This window comes from Sciurus carolinensis, chromosome 17, assembly GCF_902686445.1.
Source record: "Sciurus carolinensis chromosome 17, mSciCar1.2, whole genome shotgun sequence".
NCBI lineage: Eukaryota > Metazoa > Chordata > Mammalia > Rodentia > Sciuridae > Sciurus > Sciurus carolinensis.
Genome location: NC_062229.1, coordinates 28,632,714 through 28,652,964, shown reverse-complemented (window position 1 = coordinate 28,652,964; position 20,251 = coordinate 28,632,714). Strand labels below are relative to the sequence as shown.

General features: G+C 41.9%; 2 protein-coding genes across 9 annotated transcripts in view; one reads left to right on the top strand and one right to left on the bottom strand.

Annotated features, from left to right (window-relative positions):
• Nucleotides 1-13,698, top strand: part of Ctnnb1 (catenin beta 1) — a 33,449-nt gene extending 19,751 nt beyond the window's left edge. The window contains exons 2-16 of one of the 3 annotated variants that reach the window (XM_047532463.1): nt 95-155; nt 592-819; nt 955-1,208; nt 1,334-1,572; nt 1,659-1,860; nt 3,109-3,253; nt 6,446-6,549; nt 6,627-6,965; nt 7,216-7,374; nt 9,378-9,497; nt 9,957-10,107; nt 10,202-10,323; nt 11,322-11,382; nt 12,367-12,587; nt 13,049-13,698. In XM_047532463.1, the coding sequence (XP_047388419.1) occupies nt 143-155; nt 592-819; nt 955-1,208; nt 1,334-1,572; nt 1,659-1,860; nt 3,109-3,253; nt 6,446-6,549; nt 6,627-6,965; nt 7,216-7,374; nt 9,378-9,497; nt 9,957-10,107; nt 10,202-10,323; nt 11,322-11,382; nt 12,367-12,575 (2,346 nt within the window). In that variant the 5' untranslated portion in view covers nt 95-142 and the 3' untranslated portion in view covers nt 12,576-12,587; nt 13,049-13,698. Of the gene's footprint in view, nt 1-94; nt 156-591; nt 820-954; nt 1,209-1,333; nt 1,573-1,658; nt 1,861-3,108; nt 3,254-6,445; nt 6,550-6,626; nt 6,966-7,215; nt 7,375-9,377; nt 9,498-9,956; nt 10,108-10,201; nt 10,324-11,321; nt 11,383-12,366 lie in introns of all 3 variants that reach the window. The other 2 variants (XM_047532462.1, XM_047532461.1) reach the window with 2 other exon arrangements.
• Ulk4 (unc-51 like kinase 4) overlaps nt 9,903-20,251 on the bottom strand; it is a 623,492-nt gene continuing 613,143 nt past the window's right edge. For 2 of the 6 annotated variants that reach the window (XR_007105971.1, XM_047532458.1), the window contains 2 exons: nt 20,117-20,202; nt 16,743-17,545 (listed from right to left, as the gene is read on the bottom strand). Coding sequence is in view for 5 of the 6 variants with exons in the window: in XM_047532458.1 (XP_047388414.1) it covers nt 17,467-17,545; nt 20,117-20,202 (165 nt within the window). In the remaining variant the exon portion in view is untranslated. Of the gene's footprint in view, nt 10,453-15,041; nt 16,187-16,742; nt 17,546-20,116; nt 20,203-20,251 lie in introns of those variants that run through there. The other 4 variants (XM_047532454.1, XM_047532455.1, XM_047532456.1 and 1 more) reach the window with 3 other exon arrangements.

Below are 20,251 nucleotides of genomic sequence, written 5' to 3'. Positions count from 1 at the left end.
TTCGTTGTTTTGTTTTCTGGTATGTGTTGGGGGTACGGGTGGGGGATAGTCCTGATAGTTTAAATCCTAATGACTTTTAATTAACTTTTTTCAGGGTATTTGAAGTTTAGTGTACAGCTCTTTTGAAAATCCTGTGTGGAAAATGGCTACTCAAGGTTTGTGTCATAAAGCTTTAGTTACTGAATTGGGGCTCTGCTTCATTGCCATTAACCCAGTCTGGCTCAGATCCCCCTGCTTTCCTCTCTCCCTGCTTACTTGTCAGGCTACCTTTTGCTCCATTTTCTGCTCACTTCTAATGGCTTGGTGAAATAACAAACAAGCCACCAGCAGGAATCTAGTCTGGATGACTGCTTCTGGAGCCTGGATGCAGTACCATTCTTCCACTGATTCAGTGAGTAACTGTTAGGTGGTCCCCTAAGGGCATACATAATTTCATCACTGAGCTAATCCTAGCTATCATTCTGCTTTTCTTGGCTGCCTTACAGATTTGACTTTATTTCTAAAAATAATTAAAAGGTCATATCACAGATTTTTTTCAAATTAAGGTAACATTTTCAATGTACTAATATTAATACTGTTTGATTTTTACAGCTGATTTGATGGAGTTGGACATGGCCATGGAGCCAGACAGAAAAGCAGCTGTTAGTCACTGGCAACAGCAGTCTTACCTGGACTCTGGAATTCATTCTGGTGCCACTACCACAGCTCCTTCTCTGAGTGGGAAAGGCAATCCTGAGGAAGAGGATGTGGACACCTCCCAAGTCCTGTATGAGTGGGAACAGGGATTTTCTCAGTCCTTCACTCAAGAGCAAGTAGCTGGTAAATATTAGTGCTTTATTGAAAGACAGAATGGTGAAAGGGAAGTAATTGCAAAGTCACCTTTACCATGTCAGAGAGCAGGTATTTTGGTGGAGTCTGAACTTTGGATAGTAAGTGTTGAATTTACTTTCCCAGATATTGATGGACAGTATGCGATGACTCGAGCTCAGAGGGTACGAGCTGCCATGTTTCCTGAGACATTAGATGAGGGTATGCAGATCCCATCTACACAGTTTGATGCTGCTCATCCCACTAATGTCCAACGTTTGGCTGAACCATCACAGATGCTGAAACATGCAGTTGTAAACTTGATTAACTATCAAGATGATGCAGAACTTGCCACACGTGCAATCCCTGAATTGACAAAACTGTTAAATGATGAGGACCAGGTAATCAATCACATAGCTAGCTTTTCAATCTGCCTTAAAGGAAATTCTCAAGGGAATAGTTTCACAATAGTTCCTCAGCATCAGTATTTGAAAACTAATCATGTCTCATAATTCCTGTGTTAAAGGTGGTGGTTAATAAGGCTGCAGTTATGGTCCATCAACTGTCTAAAAAGGAGGCTTCCAGACATGCCATCATGCGTTCTCCTCAGATGGTCTCTGCCATCGTACGTACCATGCAGAATACAAATGATGTAGAAACAGCTCGTTGTACTGCTGGGACCTTGCACAACCTTTCCCATCATCGTGAGGGCTTGTTGGCCATCTTTAAGTCTGGAGGCATCCCTGCCCTGGTGAAAATGCTTGGGTAAGAAAGCATGGTCAGAGTGCTTGAAACAGACACAGAGAGTGCAACCACAACATTTCTGATGGAGCCTTTCTTCTCTTTCCCAGTTCACCAGTGGATTCTGTATTGTTTTATGCCATTACAACTCTCCACAACCTGTTATTACATCAAGAAGGAGCTAAAATGGCAGTGCGTTTAGCTGGTGGACTGCAGAAAATGGTTGCTTTGCTCAACAAAACAAATGTTAAATTCTTGGCTATTACAACAGACTGCCTTCAGATTTTAGCTTATGGTAATCAAGAAAGCAAGGTAAAAAACATGTTTTGTGGTTTTCATGGAGCATAGGAGACCCCCAGTGTGATATAACATAGACCCTTGGAATTCATAGTATTCTTCACCCTTTGTATAGATACTAGAGAAGTTGGATATATCTATTTAAATATTTTGAGTGTGTGTAAAATACTATGCTAACTACTGGAGATACAGCAGCAAGCTGCTTTTTGAGTTTTCAGCCTTGGGTAGGAGATAGGCATTGAAATAATAACCTAATTACTATTTAATTCATGTGTTAGGAAGAAGAGGAGGAGCTATGACAGCATATAAGGAGTGAAATAAACCTTACGAGACCTGGGAGGAAGTGATAGTTGAATTCAGCTTTAAAAGATAACAAGGGATTGACTAGGTGAATGTTAGGTGATGAAATGACATTTTTCAGAGTCCTAAAGAGGGATGAATGTACAGTTTCTGGAATTTAAAAAATACATAGCTGGGCATAGTGGCACACACCATTAATCCCAGCGACATGGGAGGTTGAAGCAGGAGGATCACAAGTTCAGGGCCAGCCTCAGCAATTTAGCAAGACCCTGTCTCAAAATTTTAAAAATTCTGGGGATGTCACTGTGGCAAAGTGCCCTTGGGCTCAGTCCCTAGTACAGCAAAAACAGTGATGAGGAATAACATTTGAGGTAAGGCTACTATTGAGATAAATCAGATCCTGCTGTGCTTTGTAGGATATATTAAAAGTACACTGGGAAACAGTTTTCAGCAAAGGCATGAAGGGATGAGATTTGTTTCTAGAACATTAGCGATAGGGTTCAGAGGTGGAAATATACAGGAAAGTAAAGAACCAGAATGAACGATTATTGTATCTCTTAATGGTGGATATGATTAAGAAAATTAGAGTGGCAAAAGATGAATTTCGAATTCTCCATTCTGGTTTAAATTATTTAATCAGTGAATCAGTTTTGATACAACTTTCATCACTAGTGCATACCAACATTGTTTTGTTTTTGCTTTTGCTATAAACAGTATAGGAAGAAGGAAATCAGACCAGAGTTGATGTTGTCTTGGGAGGACTGGGATGCCTGAATTTTAGTACAGAACTATGGCAGGAGAGTTTAGATAGAGCCCCAGCATGAGGGTGTGTGGGGATCTAGGAATGTATTTTAGTCAAAAGGCAAGCTGGCTTAAATTTCTGGTGTGATAAGTTAATAAGATGGCTTTTCTTAGGTATTTGATCAGGATTCTATGACTAACAATGTATATGCATCTTTCTAGCTGATCATTCTGGCTAGTGGTGGACCCCAAGCTTTAGTAAATATAATGAGGACCTACACTTACGAGAAACTATTATGGACCACAAGCCGAGTACTGAAGGTGTTATCTGTCTGCTCTAGTAATAAGCCGGCTATCGTAGAAGCTGGTAAGTATGTGTGTTCCAAGATCTCGCATTCAGCATCTACAATTCTGATTAGATTACTTATTTTAGGACAAGGTGGATTTAATAACTGAAAGTGGATACTCCTATTGAATTTATAGCCAAGATCACATTCAATACAGTGTAAGTTCTGCTTGCCCCAGGATTGGTGCTATTTAAATCTAATTTAACTCACAGTGTTTTGCCTTGGTATTCTGTATTATCAGTGAGCCATTGGTCTTTTGTGAAAAAGTTTTGCTGTTTCACTGTTTCTGTTGTTTTCCCCATAAATATTTTTAATGAGGCAAAAATTATGTATGTGTTAGTTTATATTGTGTACATATTGGTGGTAGGAAAAAAAAAGTACCTGGTTTGCTCTAAGGTCTCTTGTTATGGAAATATAGTCATGGAAATATAGTTACTTTTCAGCTTTCTAGCATCCTTTCTTCTTTCAGTATCCCACCTAGCATCATCTACCTAGACTCTCAAACCAAGCTTCAAATCACTACTGGAAGAGGAAAAATGTAAAGACATTTAACTGAAGAAAATGTTGGGATATAGAGTTGGTAACACACTTTTTTTTCCATTTGTTGATAGTAATTTTATTTGAGAATTTATGGGAGAGAAGAGGATTATGATTGCCTGGATGGCTGCTGACAGTGGTATCCATAGGCTCAGACTAGACAAGTGTGGTTGAAATGTTCATAGAACAAGAGGATGTAAATTCTGTCAGCTCTTCCAGATATACCTGTGGTACTTGTTTAAAAATACATATAATTTAGGCTAACATAATCAACATAATCATAATCCCTGAAATTTTTTTTTTTTTTTTTTTGGTGGTGTTGGGAATTGAACCCAGGGCCTTGTGCATGCAAAGCAAGCACTCTACCAACTGAGCTACATCCCCAGCCCTGATCTTTTTTTTTTTTTTTAAATCAAGATAAACAACTCATTTGAAATGACAAAAGGGCTGTAGGTAGCTGGAAATTTATGGAATAGAAGCCTAGGAATCTTCTTTTTAAGAAGTTCCACCAGGTTATTCTAATGTTTGTTTATTCTGAACACACTTAGCACCTAAGGTGTTTTAAGTAATGTATTAGGCACATGGTATACCATGGGTAACAGGTATGGTTTCTGTGCTTATTCTCACACTCTGGGCAATGTGGCAGAAATAAGCAAAAATATGAGGTGATTGATTATAAATTGGAATGCATATTATGTGAGAAGTAATAGCAAATAGTAAAAACAGAATTAATGGCAAGTCGAACTGTAATTGGAACGGGCATTCTTGCGAAGAAAATGTTAAATGGGACTGCAGAATAAGAAGGAGCCCTCTCTGTTGTCTAAATGGGAGTAGTGGTGGCAAATGCTTTGAAGGTAGAGAAAGAAGCATATACTGTGAGTAGAAAAGAGATTGTGGAGCTCTAGGTGCCGAAGAAGAAAGTGTAGCTAGGTAGAATTTGGTAATGGGGTGAATGTCCCAGGAACAGGTTGATGAACTAGCAGGATGATACCATGCAGGACTTTCTAGGCATGTTATCTGTTCCTGGAGTTGTATGCTTTATTCCTGGTTTTGGAACCACAGATGTAACTTAAGTTAATTTGGAAGGATAGGAGGGATCTGAGTTCTAAAGGGTTCCCTAAGATTATACTAAAGAATTCGGCCCTTATCTTAAAGATAAAGAGAAACTTTGGTTGTTGAGCAGTGGCATAGCACCAGAGCAATGCTTTTGAATATTAATACTAACATTGTGTGGATCAACAGTGTGACCAAAAGTTAAGAAGACCAGATCACTGAGATTTTATAAGCTTATAGGAATAAAATACTTTACATTTAAAGATACATAGCAAATTTGTCAATGCTTGAGACTTCTGAAAGAATCAGTAATACAGGGACTAAGGGAGCAACCAAAAATGGTTTGTGGCGAGGAGAGCTAAGGTACTATGAAGACAAATGAAACTATCAGAAGGAATTGCTGGTTTTTGATTTTTTTAAAACAAAATAAGAAGCTGGCATATTCAGAGTGACTGAAAAGTCAGTAGGTGTCTGGGAAGTTGGTACCAAGATGCAAGTGAAGGCAGAATTAGAGATTTTAGAAGTTCTCTGTGTATAAAGGTAAGGGCAGGAAGAGAAGTGGGAGTGTCTACAGGGTATGCCTCAAAGTTATCTGCCTGGGACTTTCACCCTAGACCTGCAAATCAGAATGGATGTGTGTTTTTAAAGTCTCTTCAGGCCATTCTAATGAGCATCTGGGGTTAAGATCCATTCTGTTAGAGTTCATAACTCTGAGGGAGGGCATGAAGTCTTGGAGGAAAAAAGAAATCATTTAACAAATACTGTCATCAGTCTTATGCAGGTCATTGTAGATGGAGCTACTGAAAGGAAGGAATCTGGGAGGGATGATCTTTGTTTTATTGGGAAGGTAGACTAAATTTTATTTGTGTAAGTAGGCTTAAGCCTGATTTGAGGAAATAAAATAGACCTGGCAAATGAATAAGGGAAAGTGTCTCTTGCTGCATTCAGAAGTGAGTTTAGGTAAAGAGAGATGGGTAAAGTTAAACTTGTATATGGGGATTGGATTTCTTTTTCTATGCCTTTGCTGGAATAAATGATGGAAAATGCAAACATTGGGCTAATATATTTTGGAGTCAGTGATGTTTATTATAAGATAGGGTCTCAGATGTCACCCTCCCACTGAAGTGACCTAATTACCTCCTTAAAATTGCACTGTGCCCCCCCCATCTTGTGTTGCTTTTCTTTGTAGTGCTTAACACCTATATTTTAAGTTATTAATTGTATATTTGTATAGTATGTGCTGCCTCCATCATACTAGTTAGTGTATGTTTAGGTCAGAACAGCCTGGTACCAAATAAATATTTTTAAAATAACTACATGGATGAAAAGAAAGAAGTAGTAAAACTATCACCTACAGGGGGACAGTGAAGATAGTGAAGACATTTTCCCTATGGAAAAGGAAAGGAACAATAGCTACTTGACAGAAGTTGTCACTTGTGAGGTAAATTGTATAAGAAAAACTGAGGAACGTCCTGGAAAATTAGAGGAATAAAGTACTCAAGGAGGTGGAGAGATTGGCTTTGAAAATAAAGAGGGAGACTTCTGTGACTAGAGAAGACACTGAGAGCTGTCAGGAACATCTAGCTAATGGCCATTGCATTATATCCTTTGTAATTTTCTAGGTGGAATGCAAGCATTAGGACTTCACCTGACAGATCCAAGTCAACGTCTTGTTCAGAACTGTCTTTGGACTCTTAGGAATCTTTCAGATGCTGCAACTAAACAGGTAAATTCTGAGACAACTGGTGCATTGGTGATAGGATTTAGATGAATATGTACTAAGCATCTGTTTTTTCTCTATAGGAAGGGATGGAAGGTCTTCTTGGGACTCTTGTTCAGCTTTTGGGTTCAGATGATATAAATGTGGTTACCTGTGCAGCTGGAATTCTTTCTAACCTCACTTGCAATAACTACAAGAACAAGATGATGGTGTGTCAAGTGGGTGGCATAGAGGCTCTTGTACGTACTGTCCTTCGTGCTGGTGACAGGGAGGACATAACTGAGCCTGCCATCTGTGCTCTTCGTCATCTGACTAGCCGACACCAAGAAGCAGAGATGGCCCAAAATGCTGTTCGCCTTCACTATGGACTACCAGTTGTGGTTAAACTCCTACATCCACCATCCCATTGGCCTCTGATTAAGGTGTGTTGTTAAAATAGAATGTTGTCAGAATTGAAAAGAACCACCTCTAGCTACTGGATGACTGTCTAGGTATAGAAGGATTTATATAAATAAGAATTATATTCCTTAGGAAATGTGGGTGGGATGGGATTTGGATTCTGAAATATTGTGTGGTCATTGCTACTTTTAGTTAATAGTTTTAATGATAATTTTAGGCTAAAAAAATGATTTTGTTGATTTGGGTGCCATTTTTTTTCTCTCTTATCTGTAGGCTACTGTTGGATTGATTCGAAATCTTGCCCTTTGTCCAGCAAATCACGCACCTTTGCGTGAGCAGGGTGCCATTCCACGACTAGTTCAGTTGCTTGTTCGTGCACATCAGGATACCCAGCGTCGCACTTCGATGGGTGGAACACAGCAGCAGTTTGTGGTAGGTAAATCTTACTGTGATACCTGGCATAAAGGAATGTATATAAATCCAGTGGATTAAAACTTCCTCAGTTATTGGCTCTCCCAACCCTCCTTGCAGGATTGCCAATGATGAAAAAACCTAAAATGTTCCTATAAAGAAGTAGTGTGACTCCTAGTAACATTTTCTTGGACATGTTTTTAGCATGTTCTTAGGCAGAGTGTGTAGGAGTGTAATTTGCTACTGTAGGGTTAAGGCACTTAATGAATGCTCTCATTCAGTGCATACAGAGGCTTACCTCCTAAGGAAATCCAATAGAGCCCTCATTTGAATACCAGTCTGTCTGATTTTAGAGCTTCTTATCCCCACTACAAGATGAGTTTTGCTTATAAATATTTTACAGGTCTTTTTACTGTCTCTTCCGTGAGAGGTTTTAAACTATTTTCATAGACCAAAGAACATAACACAGACAGATTTCAAGAATAAGTAATACAGTTTCTGAAACCTTAACCCATAATAGGCTCAGTCTAAAGCTTTCATGTCAAGTTGGAGTCTTAAAACTTAACTTTAGGTGTGTAATCTTGTAAAGATAAAAACACTTCTGATTCCTGAGATCTTCAAGATTCAGACCTTGAAAAAGTTTTCTTGTTTAATCCATTTTGTCCCCTGTCTCAGATGTGGAACACACCTATAAAAACTTAGGTATAATTGCATAATATATACTACATAATAGTAAGAATAAGACTATAATTTTAAATATATAAGCTCTAGATTATGATTTCCAGCCTACTTTAATGCACCTGTGTCAGTTTCATTGCAATATTCACAGAATTGAAAACTTGGGACTAGATTAGATGACTTTAAAACAAAGGCATATACCCTACCAGAAAAGATCTGGGGACTCCCATATTGCTAATTGTTCTGTGTATTCATTCATATTGTGGCTTTGCTTTCTTTATTTTGTTATTGACCCACCTCTATGGGGTGGCTTAATAGAATGCAGAGGGAACCTTGTATTTTAAATCTCTTAAAAAGAAAGTTGTTTATAAAAGCCAATGAAAGAATCATAAATTTAAAAAACACTTTAACCTAGAAACAGAAAGCAGCTAGTAAACACTTTACAAAAGCTAACTTCCTTCTCTTATATAGTTTTTATTTGTTGAAATAGTCTTGGTAGACATGAGCAGTGGATTTTCCTCTGAAGCTCAGTAGAATTTTAGCATTTGGTAGTGAAACTAAATCATTTCACCAAATACATGTAAATGTACAAAAATAAGGAAAATAGCAAGAGGTTGTATTTATATGGTCCGAACACTACTCTGTGTGTCATCTCTTTTTACAGACCTCTTACCCAGTTTGGTTGGTGTCTTATTGTAAGAAAGTTATCTTTGGGGGCTGGGGAGATAGCTCAGTCGGTAGAGTGCTTGCCTTGCATGCACAAGGCCCTGGGTTCGATCCCTAGCACTGCAAAAAAAAAAAAAAAAGTTATCTTTGGGAATCAGGGCATAAAGAAGTTGTACAATTGGTTATTGGTATCCCTAGGGTTTGATTCCAGTACTGAATGTATACACATCCTCCTCCATACTTTAGTCTTTAAGTCATGTATAGTATCTAATGCATATACATTATAGTTATACTGTACTGTTTAGGAAATAATGACAAATTATTTTGTTCAGTAGAGGTTCAGTTCTTTAACTTCATATGTTAATGATTCATGGTTGGTTGAATCTGCAGATAATGGAACCCATAGATAGAGAGGGCTACTTGCTTTGTGCACAGCCCTAGATATGGAGGAGGGGTGCTGCTTGGAATTAGTGCTGCAGGGGTGGCGGGAATGCTCCTTTGACGTTTCACACAATGGAATCCTCCCTTATTCCTGAACTAATTGTAGATTATGGGGACCTTTGAGTATGTAATATGAATAATTATAGCTAGTAATTGCTATTTAGAATGAAAAGCTTTTCAAGTTTTATAAACTTCAGGGAGGACAGTACCCTATTTGTTAAACATATTTCTTTTGGTAGGAGGGTGTCCGCATGGAAGAAATAGTTGAAGGTTGTACTGGAGCTCTTCACATTCTAGCTCGGGATGTTCACAACCGAATTGTAATCAGAGGACTAAATACCATTCCATTGTTTGTGCAGGTATGTTTCTTTTTAAGTGAGGTGTTCTGGGTCTAGATTTTATATTTCTTAAATTAAAGATACCAAAATAGACGCCAGTTCTTAATTTTATGAAAATGCCCTTCATTTTTCTTTGTCATTAGAAGGAGAAACACTGGAACTAGAGCCTCAAGAAGAGGGAGGAAACTTCACATTACATTTTTAGGGTTGGGGGATAGAGAGCTGGCTGCCAGGGCACAGGCACGACCAACTCTGGTTTTTCTAAATCTTAGATTCATATTGCCTCTGAAGAAAGACTTTGTAGCTCAAAGTATTCTAGATAGAATTCCAGTGTTCTAGACCTAAATTCACAGAGTATAATTTGAAACCAATGTGAATGCTGCTTACACTCCAATTGGGAATGTTTACACCACAGTGGGGTGCTTGCCATGCTTTTAATTTTAGATTTAATTAGTTCTTGTTTATGTTTTTTCTCCTTAGCTGCTTTATTCTCCCATTGAAAATATCCAAAGAGTAGCTGCAGGGGTCCTCTGTGAACTTGCTCAGGACAAGGAGGCTGCAGAAGCTATTGAAGCAGAGGGAGCCACAGCTCCTCTGACAGAATTACTTCACTCTAGGAACGAAGGCGTAGGTAAGTAGAAAAGGAACAGAAACCTTTAGTGGATATGTACGGATGGTACGGCCTCAGCTTTTCCTCAAGGGCTATTTTCCCCTTCCTTTCCCAGCAACGTATGCAGCTGCTGTTCTATTTCGAATGTCTGAGGATAAGCCACAAGATTATAAGAAACGGCTTTCGGTTGAGCTGACCAGTTCCCTCTTCAGAACAGAGCCTATGGCTTGGAATGAGGTAGGCGAATGTGTTCACATTGATTTGGTAGTTTGCTAGAGCAGATTGCTAGATTGTTTGCAACACGCAGTACGTGTTCATTTGCATTGATGATATCCCTGGATTAAGTGTCGGTCACCTCGATGCTGTCTGCAAGGAAGAAGTAAGCAGTTCAGAAGTTGTCCCTTAGAATTCATAAGGAAGAAAGAAAGACAAAAAAGTTTATCATATGATTTTTGAGAAAGGGTAGAAGGAAAGAGTGTTAAGCAGCTCATTGAAATCAGTTTATTGGTATTTCTTTTTTAACAGTTTTTCATATCCATAACAAATTCAAGTAGAAACATTTTCAGTATTTTTCCTCAGTATGGGTATTCATTGAAACATTGTAGTATAAACAAAATTAAAACTAACCTGAAAGTCTATTTTACCCATCCCATAATAATCAACTGCAGCACACAGTCATACAGTGAATTATATTTGTTGAATGAATGAAAGAGATATTGGTAGGTTAAAAAAAATCCTCAGATTGCCAAAAAGTGAGTAATGTGTCAGTTGGGGTTTTAATAGGCATCTTATTAACATGTTCCAACTTGAGACCTTAGCTTTCCCCACCCACTCTTTATCCCAAACCTGTTCTTACAGTCTGTCTCAGTTAATGGCAACTTTGTTCTTCTAGCTGGTTAGGTTAAAAAAAATCATCTCTTTTCTCTACAGTATGTTTTGTCAACAGTTCTTGGAGGGGGCATGGGGACATTGTGCCCATTGGGTTAATTGCTGTATTTGTAGCACCAAAAGCAGTGTTTTGCATATAGTGAGTGCTTAATATATTTAAAGAGTTAAATGTTTTCTCTTTGCACACAGAATTAAAAATAATATCTTTGAGGGGGTGATGTTTGAAGGACTTCCACTTTTGAAGTGTTTTTGTAATGTTTGTTTTCTGTCTTTTGTAATCTTCAAAAAATACTAGAGGTATAAACTGGGAATTTTCATTTTTCCTTACCTTGTACTCATTCATCTAGACTGCTGATCTTGGACTTGATATCGGTGCCCAGGGAGAACCCCTTGGATACCGCCAAGATGGTATGTATCTCATATTTCTCCATATTTAACTTCAGATCAGGATAAAGTTCTAAAATTTTATGACAGAGCTAGTTTGCTCTACCGGGAAACCAGTGTTGGCAGGAAAGTAGTGGCTGCACCTAAAGGCAGTTCTTAAATTCTAGAGTCGGCAATAGTATCTTTCAGTGGAGCACAGGGAATTTTGAACCACACACTGAGCATGCAGCAGGATCATACCACCAAATACATGTCACTTCTGGGCCTTTGCAGTGCGGGATGTTCCAGTTTGCCTGGCTTTTTTTTTTTTTCTTCTTCCCCTTTTCTTGGTCAGAGAACCCATAATAACCTTTGTCTGCAAATCTGTCTGTATCCATAAGCATGGGTACTTAGGTAGTTGTATTTTTGAAAAGCTAATTCAAATCTAGGTAAAGAAGATGAAGGGTAGAGTAGATGACTACTAATCCTAACGCCCTTAAATTCATAATCTCATCTGGTTTTACCTAAACGCTGGAACTTGTAGCCTTCTTACCATGGTAGATAAACATCAATCCTTAAAAAACTTGTTAAGGTGTCATTGGAATGAAGGTCTTGAATTTTGTTTTTTTTTTTTGTGGGTATAACCTAAAAACTACCCTTGTCAGATCTCCTTGTACTTCCCTAATCAATGCCTAAGTGGCCAGACACAGTAGGTTGCTGCTTTTTCCTCAGGCACCTTAAGTCTCTTCCAGGGTAATAAAGCAGAGTGTTCTAAGAGTATGTGGATAGTATGACTGGAAACTGCTGGTGTGCTTCTGGTGAAAGACATGGCTTGTGTGGTCTCACGGGTGGCCTGTCTCTTGAGGCCTACAGTGAGTCACTGCTTGGCTCAAGAAAGCTAGAGGTTCAAGAGGTTAGAAAGGACTGCTGATGAACTAGCTACCAAACTTTTGACTCCCTAAGCTCAGTGTCAACCTGTGTGTTTCTCTCCAATTTTCTCTCCCAAATTTGCCATCCCAAATTTTCTAGATCCCAGCTATCGTTCTTTTCACTCTGGTGGATATGGCCAGGATGCCTTGGGTATGGACCCCATGATGGAGCATGAGATGGGTGGCCATCACCCTGGTGCTGACTATCCAGTTGATGGGCTGCCAGATCTGGGACATGCCCAGGACCTCATGGACGGGCTGCCTCCGGGTGACAGCAATCAGCTGGCCTGGTTTGATACTGACCTGTAAATCATCCTTTAGGTAAGAAGTTTAAAAAAGCCAGTTTGGGTAAAATACTTTTACTCTGCCTACAGAACTTCAGAAAGACTTGGTTGGTAGGGTGGGAGTGGTTTAGGCCTATTTGTAAATCTGCCACAAAGATATATACTTTGAAAGGAGATGTCTTGGAACATTTGAATGTTCTCAGATTTCTGGTTGTTATGTGATCATGTGTGGAAGTTATTAACTTTAATGTTTTTTGCCACAGCTTTTGCAACTTAATACTCAAATGAGTAACATTTGCTGTTTTAAACATTAATAGCAGCCTTTCTCTCTTTATACAGCTGTATTGTCTGAACTTGCATTGTGATTGGCCTGTAGAGTTGCTGAGAGGGCTCGAGGGGTGGGCTGGTATCTCAGAAAGTGCCTGACACACTAACCAAGCTGAGTTTCCTATGGGAACAATTGAAGTAAACTTTTTGTTCTGGTCCTTTTTGGTCGAGGAGTAACAATACAAATGGATTTTGGGAGTGACTCAAGAAGTGAAGAATGCACAAGAATGGATCACAAGATGGAATTTATCAAACCCTAGCCTTGCTTGTTAAAAACATTTTTTTTTTAAATATCTGTAATGGTACTGACTCTGCTTGCTTTGAAGTAGCTCTTTAATTTCTTTCTTCTTTTTTTTTGGTTTTTTTTTTTTTTTTTTTTTTTTGCAGTAACTGTTAGTTTTTTTTTTAAGTCTCTTGTAGTGTTATGTTATAGTGAATACTGCTACAGCAATTTCTAATTTTTAAGAATTGAGTAATGGTGTAGAACACTAATTCATAATCACTCTAATTGTAATCTGAAGAAAGTGTAACATTGTGTAGCCTTTTTTGTATAAAATAGACAAATAGAAATGGTCCAATTAGTTTCCTTTTTAATATGCTTAAAATAAGCAGGTGGATCTATTTCATGTTTTTGATCAAAAACTTTATTTGGGATATGTATGGGTAGGGTAAATCAGTAAGAGGTGTTATTTGGAACCTTGTTTTGGACAGTTTACCAGTTGCCTTTTATCCCAAAGTTGTTGTAACCTGCTGTGATACGATGCTTCAAGAGAAAATACGGTTATAAAAATGGTTCAGAATTAAACTTTTAATTCATTCGATTGTGTCATTTTTTTTTTTTTTCTTGATAAGTGCCTTGCGAGGGTAATAAGTTTATTTAGCTTACTTTCATGCTGAGCAAAATTCACATAGTGAAGTAATAATTTAAGTTATAATGATAGAGAGGACCTTACCTGTATGTGGGATTATTTGCCAAGTTTCTTTAGTACTTGGCCCTGGGTTAAACTACATACACCCCCCCCCCCCGCCCCAATGTATTTTAGCTTCAAACATTGTGATTGATTCTGGGCTTTTGAGAGAGGAGTGATTCTGTTACTGCTAACAAAAGAGCTCAAAGCTCATGGCCACAAGTACTCCCTTTTGCCTAGCCTCTTGGTGTGGTTATGTATCTAATCTTGCTCAAGTAATCAAAGGCCTCCTCAGTTCAAAGGCATTTGGGTACCTTGTCTTTGAGCTACACTGAGCTAAAAGAAATAGAGAAAGCTGAAAGCCAAATAAGCATCCTCTTTAGATGGTTTCATTTCTTTAAGGTAAAATGTATGTTTTAAAAGTATAGGAATTTGAACTTCAAGCACCTTCACACAAGCGTGACTCATTCAGAGAAGGGGATTTCTTTAGCTCCACTTTGAACTGATAATTAAGCATGTTTAAGTGTCGTTGTTTATCTGGACATAATCAGAGAACCAGAACAGGCCTTTTTCCACACCATCTGCCAGATGAGCCAGTCATCCTGGTGGTAGGTCTTGATAAGGTTCATTGCTCAGGACAGACCTGTTAAGACTTGTGTTTTAGCTTGTAAAAAGTGAAACTGTTTCATGCTTTAAGGAAACCTGTTCAATTCACTGTGTTTAAAATAGTGACTGACAAACATGCATTCAAATCAGCTTCATCTAGGGAAGATTTTTTTGTGAATACTTTATTCATAAAAACATTCTCCACTATGGACAAAATGTAATTGGGGTTGTAGGAGAAACACTCATGTAACCGTGAGGTGGAAGGTTTCAGGTTTTGCTTCAGACATGACAATCAGCCAGTACTGAAGGAACACACTGGTAGGTTAACACTGACATCTTGAGTTCAGCCTTTATGTTAGCATAAAGAAACCATGCCAGGGTGTTATATTTAACTCATTAAGTCCCAAGTTGACATAGGTGCAGTAAAGTAGATTGAAAATGATAATCTAGAGCTTACATATCAATATTAACAGTATTTATATAGACTTTCTATAGGTGTTCCACATCTGGGACAAAATGGGTTAAAGAACTTTTAAGCTAGACAACATTTTCAGGACTTTTGACTAATTCCATATTTTTTGAAGTTTCATTTAAAAACTGATTCAGCAGGGTGTTCTGGAATATACTTAGAAGTACTAAGGGCAGTGAATAACCAAGACAATTAAAGAGAGAAAGCCTTATTCTTATAGCTGTCAAGCCTAACTTGAAAGAGGTAGTGGGCTGCTGTTGGCACAGGATTAGAAATGTATATTAATGGGACAAACTAGGATGTAGGCACTTGGAAAGTAGCATAGGTCAGTGAGGAAAACTCATAAAGGTGTAGAACTATTAGATGGCCAGAAAAATACCTGTTACACCAAAATACCAGGGTTTTAAATAAAGGTAGTAAGGTAGTATCAGTACCCATTTTTTTCTCTTCCCTCAAAACTCCAGGATGTCTCCAGAGCATGGTGTGACTGACAGTCCACACTGCAAGCCCATGTGTCCTGGTGTCTTTGTTCATGCAAAACACATACTACAATAAAAGAGCCACAGGTTCACACAATATGGGTGTGAGTACATTACAGTTTATAGCTCTCACACAATACTGAACAAGCAATTTACTAATGCATTCTGTAGGACTTGATTTGAAAAAGGAGGGAGAGACAAGCTATTTTAAGGAAAGTATTCATAAGATGATAAAACTAAAAAAAAGCAAAGCGCTTAGATGACTACGAAAACCAGAATAGTCCCTACCTGGGGAGGGGGAGGTGCCATAGGCTCTTTCCTGTAAATTGAAATGTTGGGGCTTGTGGGGGGCAGGGAGTACACAGGCAGTGCTGTTGAACTCTGGCCAGGAGTGGTCCAATCAACACAGTGATTCTGGAATACTAAACACCTTCCTGTTTTGTGTGAAATACTGAAGATTACTCCATGCTCAAATGGAAAGGGGAAAGAAGACTCTTTCATTGCTCTGAAATACTTCTGGGAAGACTCCACACCCTGCACCTTAAGGTAGTTCCCCCAGGAACAAGTGAAATAAAAGGAGGAGTGGAGGTCTAAGAAAACGGGGAGACCTGTGCCTGTTCTCTGGACCCAACAGGCAAAGCCCCTGAAGCTGATCCTGGCCTCTGGCTGCTCCACCAGTTACTGGCAGATGCAGTTGGGCCTGAGCCATAGGCACCTCACCTAGCAGGACTTAAATCCGTGAGGCCTTCTCACCATGGACATGAAGCAGGCTCTGCGAGGTCAAAGGAAACTGCCTGTGTTCCTGGGTGGGATGTAGACACTGAGTCACATAGCAAGTTCTGAATACCTGTTGAGGGATACGAGGGCTCTAGAGTCACGATCTCCAATTCAACCAAGCTGTGGGGCGTGTGGGCAAGTTTCCCTGAGTTTCCTCGTCTGTGAAGGAAGCTAAGAAGGCCTGCTCTGCAGGCTGTAGTGGGTATTAAATAAGGTAATGGACATATGGAGCTTTAGAGCTGGTGTTTTCATTATAGCCAAATGGAAACTGGCAAATGACCCAGATGACCGTCAAAGTGATGTTGGTGACAGGGTGACCATACCATATCCTGCCTGTCCCACTCATTCCACCTCCAGGTAACTGCTGCCTGGACAGAATATACCTGGGCAATGTGTGTTAGGGGGCAAATTCCCCTCCCAAGAGAAGTAGGACTGGAGTCAGGAGAGGGTTAATAGCCGTTGATCTAGTCTAGCCCTTTGATTTTTCAGATGGAGAAAATGAGGCCCTAGAGAGGGATGATCTCAACTTGTCTAGTTGAAGCTGCCTAGGACCCAACCCTACCTTACAGATTCAAGAGTAAGCCTTCCCCAGGACAGTCCTGCATTATTCCACAGTGCACACCAGGTAACTGTTTAATCTGCAGGACAATATATGGCTTAATGTGTGAGAATATGAAGCAGAAGCTGGCGAGGTTTCCAGGCTAAGGTGGCAGGTGGTAAGAAAGCGTTGGGGAATGATCATGATGCCATCATTCCACCTAGTTGGGCGTACCTTCTAGGAAGCCAGCATTCTTGAGCATTTTGCATCCCTGTACACAAACTCAGCCTGTCTATGCTGGTTAGTATAGTAAGTCTTGCTCACTTCTCCCCAGGACTACGGAAATCAGTTTGTCCCTGAAACAGAAATGCCAAGCAGGCAAAGTAGGAGGAAGACGAGGCTGAAACTAGCTTCCAGAGGCTTGCTCTGGAGTTGGAGCTGGGAAAACATTTCTACCTGGCCTTGCCCTTCAGTTCTTCCCCACTGAGCAGCAAACCCAGAATTGTTCCTGTCCCTTTTTCATTACCACAGGTTATGGCCTGCTTTAGGGGAGGCCTACCCGACCCACGTGGAGAGAATTTCTGATGATAGCTAGCAAGCCTGGGCTTCCCAGATGCATCTTAGGGAAGCAAACAAGTCCATTCTAAGTCAGTTTTCTAGGGCCCAGAGTTAGTGAGAGAACTTCAGTCTCAGGTTCTGGGTTCAGCTGACTTTATTAGGTCCAGGCCCAGCTGTGGCTGGTGATGTGGCAAATGACTCGGAGAGGACCTTACCCATGCAGCCAAAGGTTGGTGTTGCAGAGTGGTCCTGCGCTAAATGCCTTCCTGCTTCATCCCCACGGCTTGGAGAATTTCCAGGGCCAAGGAAGCCACCACATTGTCAACAGATAAACTGTGAGAAAGACCAAAGTAGACAGACTTAACAGGCATGTGTGGGGTAAAAGGCCTCAGTGAAAGGGGTTGTCCTTTTCACTTAAGCACCTGGTGGAACAGCTGCTTCCTAGAGCTGCCTCTGTACAATACCTCCCTGGGAAATAGAAATAAGAACTCTTGCTCTGAGGCTATGAGGTGAGAGCCCTGCAGCTCACAGCCCTGGTGGGTCTCAGAAGTGGCCATGCTGGTGTCCCTAACTTAGGCCTGGGCCTCACTCATCCTGTCAGAAGCACTGCTACTGCACTGTAAGCCCTGACTGCCGAGCTGCACCCTCCATGGACCTTCCCAGCTCCTTCCTGGAGCAGTCCTGCAGATCCTAGAGCCACTCTGCATCCTCACTGACCTGTCCAGCTCTGTTTTGCCAGTTCTGGCCAGTCAGCCAGGAGATTTGGCTTTCCTACTCTCAGAGGTGTAGAAGTGCAATTAAAAACTTAAAATGGAAACTTGGTCACCCGAGCACATTGTTTGAGACACTTGTGAACCTATGATTTAGCAACTGTTAGCAAAGAAAAGAATGACATTCACAGAGCACTGACCCTTGAAGTGTAAAATTAGCTCATGGCATACTCTTGACAGCACAGAAATAGAGCTGTTACCAAATAAACGGTTGGGTGGGGGTGTCACATGAAAGACAAGGGTGGCAGTGGGATGGGGCTGCAACCAGGGAGGGTGCCATGAATTCCTGCTCTGTGCATCAAAGGCCTGGAGGAACAGCGGGAATGCTTTTGAACTCCAGCCTGCTCCTGGCTGAGCCCAGGCTGGTCTGGTGGGGCCAGGCTGCCCACCCCGCCTGCCAGAGCAGCCCCAGAGGGGCTGGCCAGGAGAGCAGACCGGCCTCCAGCAGGGCAGCATCAGAACTGAGAACTGCCACCCACTCTGGCTGGGCCAGCTGAACAAAGCCCAACGGAGGCGAGATTTACCTGGTGTAGACATTTGGTTGCCAGAGTGATGTGTGTGGGTGCAGGAGAGGCCACCACCTGTGGAACAGTCTGAGCCACACTTGGGTCTAGCTCGCCCGTATCGGTCCAGCACATGTGCTAGCTCTGGCCTCAGGGCAGGTGAGGAGCCCCACGAAGGCCGACATGGGAGAGCAGGGCTCTCAGGAGCCATCTGTCAAACTCCACTCCTCCATGGCTCCCCCACCCCCAGTGCCCTGCTTGCGGGGGCTACACCACGACTCTCCACAAGGCCAGGATCCATGGGTACCCACAGACCAGAGCAGCAGACGTGCAACCTGGCCCCAGCAGCCTATCCACACTCGCACCACCCGGGCCCAGCAAGGTGGGAAGGGACCCTTGGCCTCCAGGACAGCCTTCCTAGGCTCACAGGAAAACCTGAATAAAAACTACTAATCTGTTTTCAGCAAAGGAGGAAAAAGGGCTGGAGCAGGCCAAGAGCTGGTGTCCTCCCCACACTCCGGCATCCTGTGTGACAGGCTAGCTGCAGCAGAGCCACCGTGCAGACTCCCCTTGACAACAGCAGCCATGTGTTAATTCAAATGAATACCAACCCGAAACACACAGCAAGCAGTTGGTAGAACCCTACGGTTCAGGAAAAAACCACAGGATGCCTGACTCTGATGCCATGTCACACACTGAATGAAGGTCAGGCACCTCGTAGAGGGTGGGTCCTCCCCCAGGGTGGGGAGAGCAGCCAGGGCTCAGGAGACTGTGGCCTGTTCAACCTCTGGCCACTTCCCTCAGCTCTGGGGGCAATGGCCAGAGGGAGGAGACGTGGCTCCATTCACCTGTGGCACTGACTTCAGACTGAGGCACCAGCTGACCAAGGGATGGCTGCTGAACCTGCCACCCCCTTACGAGTTCAGTGGGGAGGCTGCATGTCTCTCATGTGAGTCCTCCCAGTGACTCACTCACGGCCAAGCATCAGCGGTATCCTGGGCTGAGATGCCAGTGCCTGCCTTCAGTGTGTCACAGGCTCCTGGGTGACAGGCCTGCCCTGGTCTATAGGGACCTTACTTCTAGGATACAAAGACTGTCCAGCTGAGGCACGGGAGGCTGATCTAACCCCACACTCAGCTTCTGGGTCTGATTGCTCTGGTCTGTGCTCCAAATTTGCCCTTGCAAGATTCAGCTGATCCTCGTGTTGTGGAGCAGGCTGAGCTGCCAGTTCTGCCCCAGCCCTGCTGGGCCTGCGAGACGGCCACAAGGTGGTAATGACAAGGCCTCTAGCTGGGGTGCCGTGGGGACACGTGTGCATGTGCCAGGCACGGCCTCTCATCAGGTTCACTGCTTCTGCCACCTGGTTATCATCCACTCAACCTCCTGGCATGCCAGGTGGGGCTACTGCCTCCCTTGGCAGGGCTTAGACCTTCTCTCCCCTTGTTGATCCCGCTCCCCTCTTCCTACCACTCCAGCGGGGGTTCCCAGCAGGGAGAGGGCACATTGCCCCTCCCCACACTGAAGTATCTCAGTGGGCAAGGATGGGTGGGCGGTGCTAGTTCCTGGTGTAGGAAGAAATGAGGAGGGCAGGGTGGCAGAGTGTCTCCAGGCTCCTTCTGGGCCCCACGTACCCATCAGCTGCAGCCAGTCGCTCCAGAGCCCGCAGAAGGCTGCCAGCATTCTTGAGGCTTTCTAGGTGCTTCTCATTGGAGGTGATCTGCAAGGGGGCAGGGAAGAGAGGGAGATTAATTGGCCCTTCCTAACTC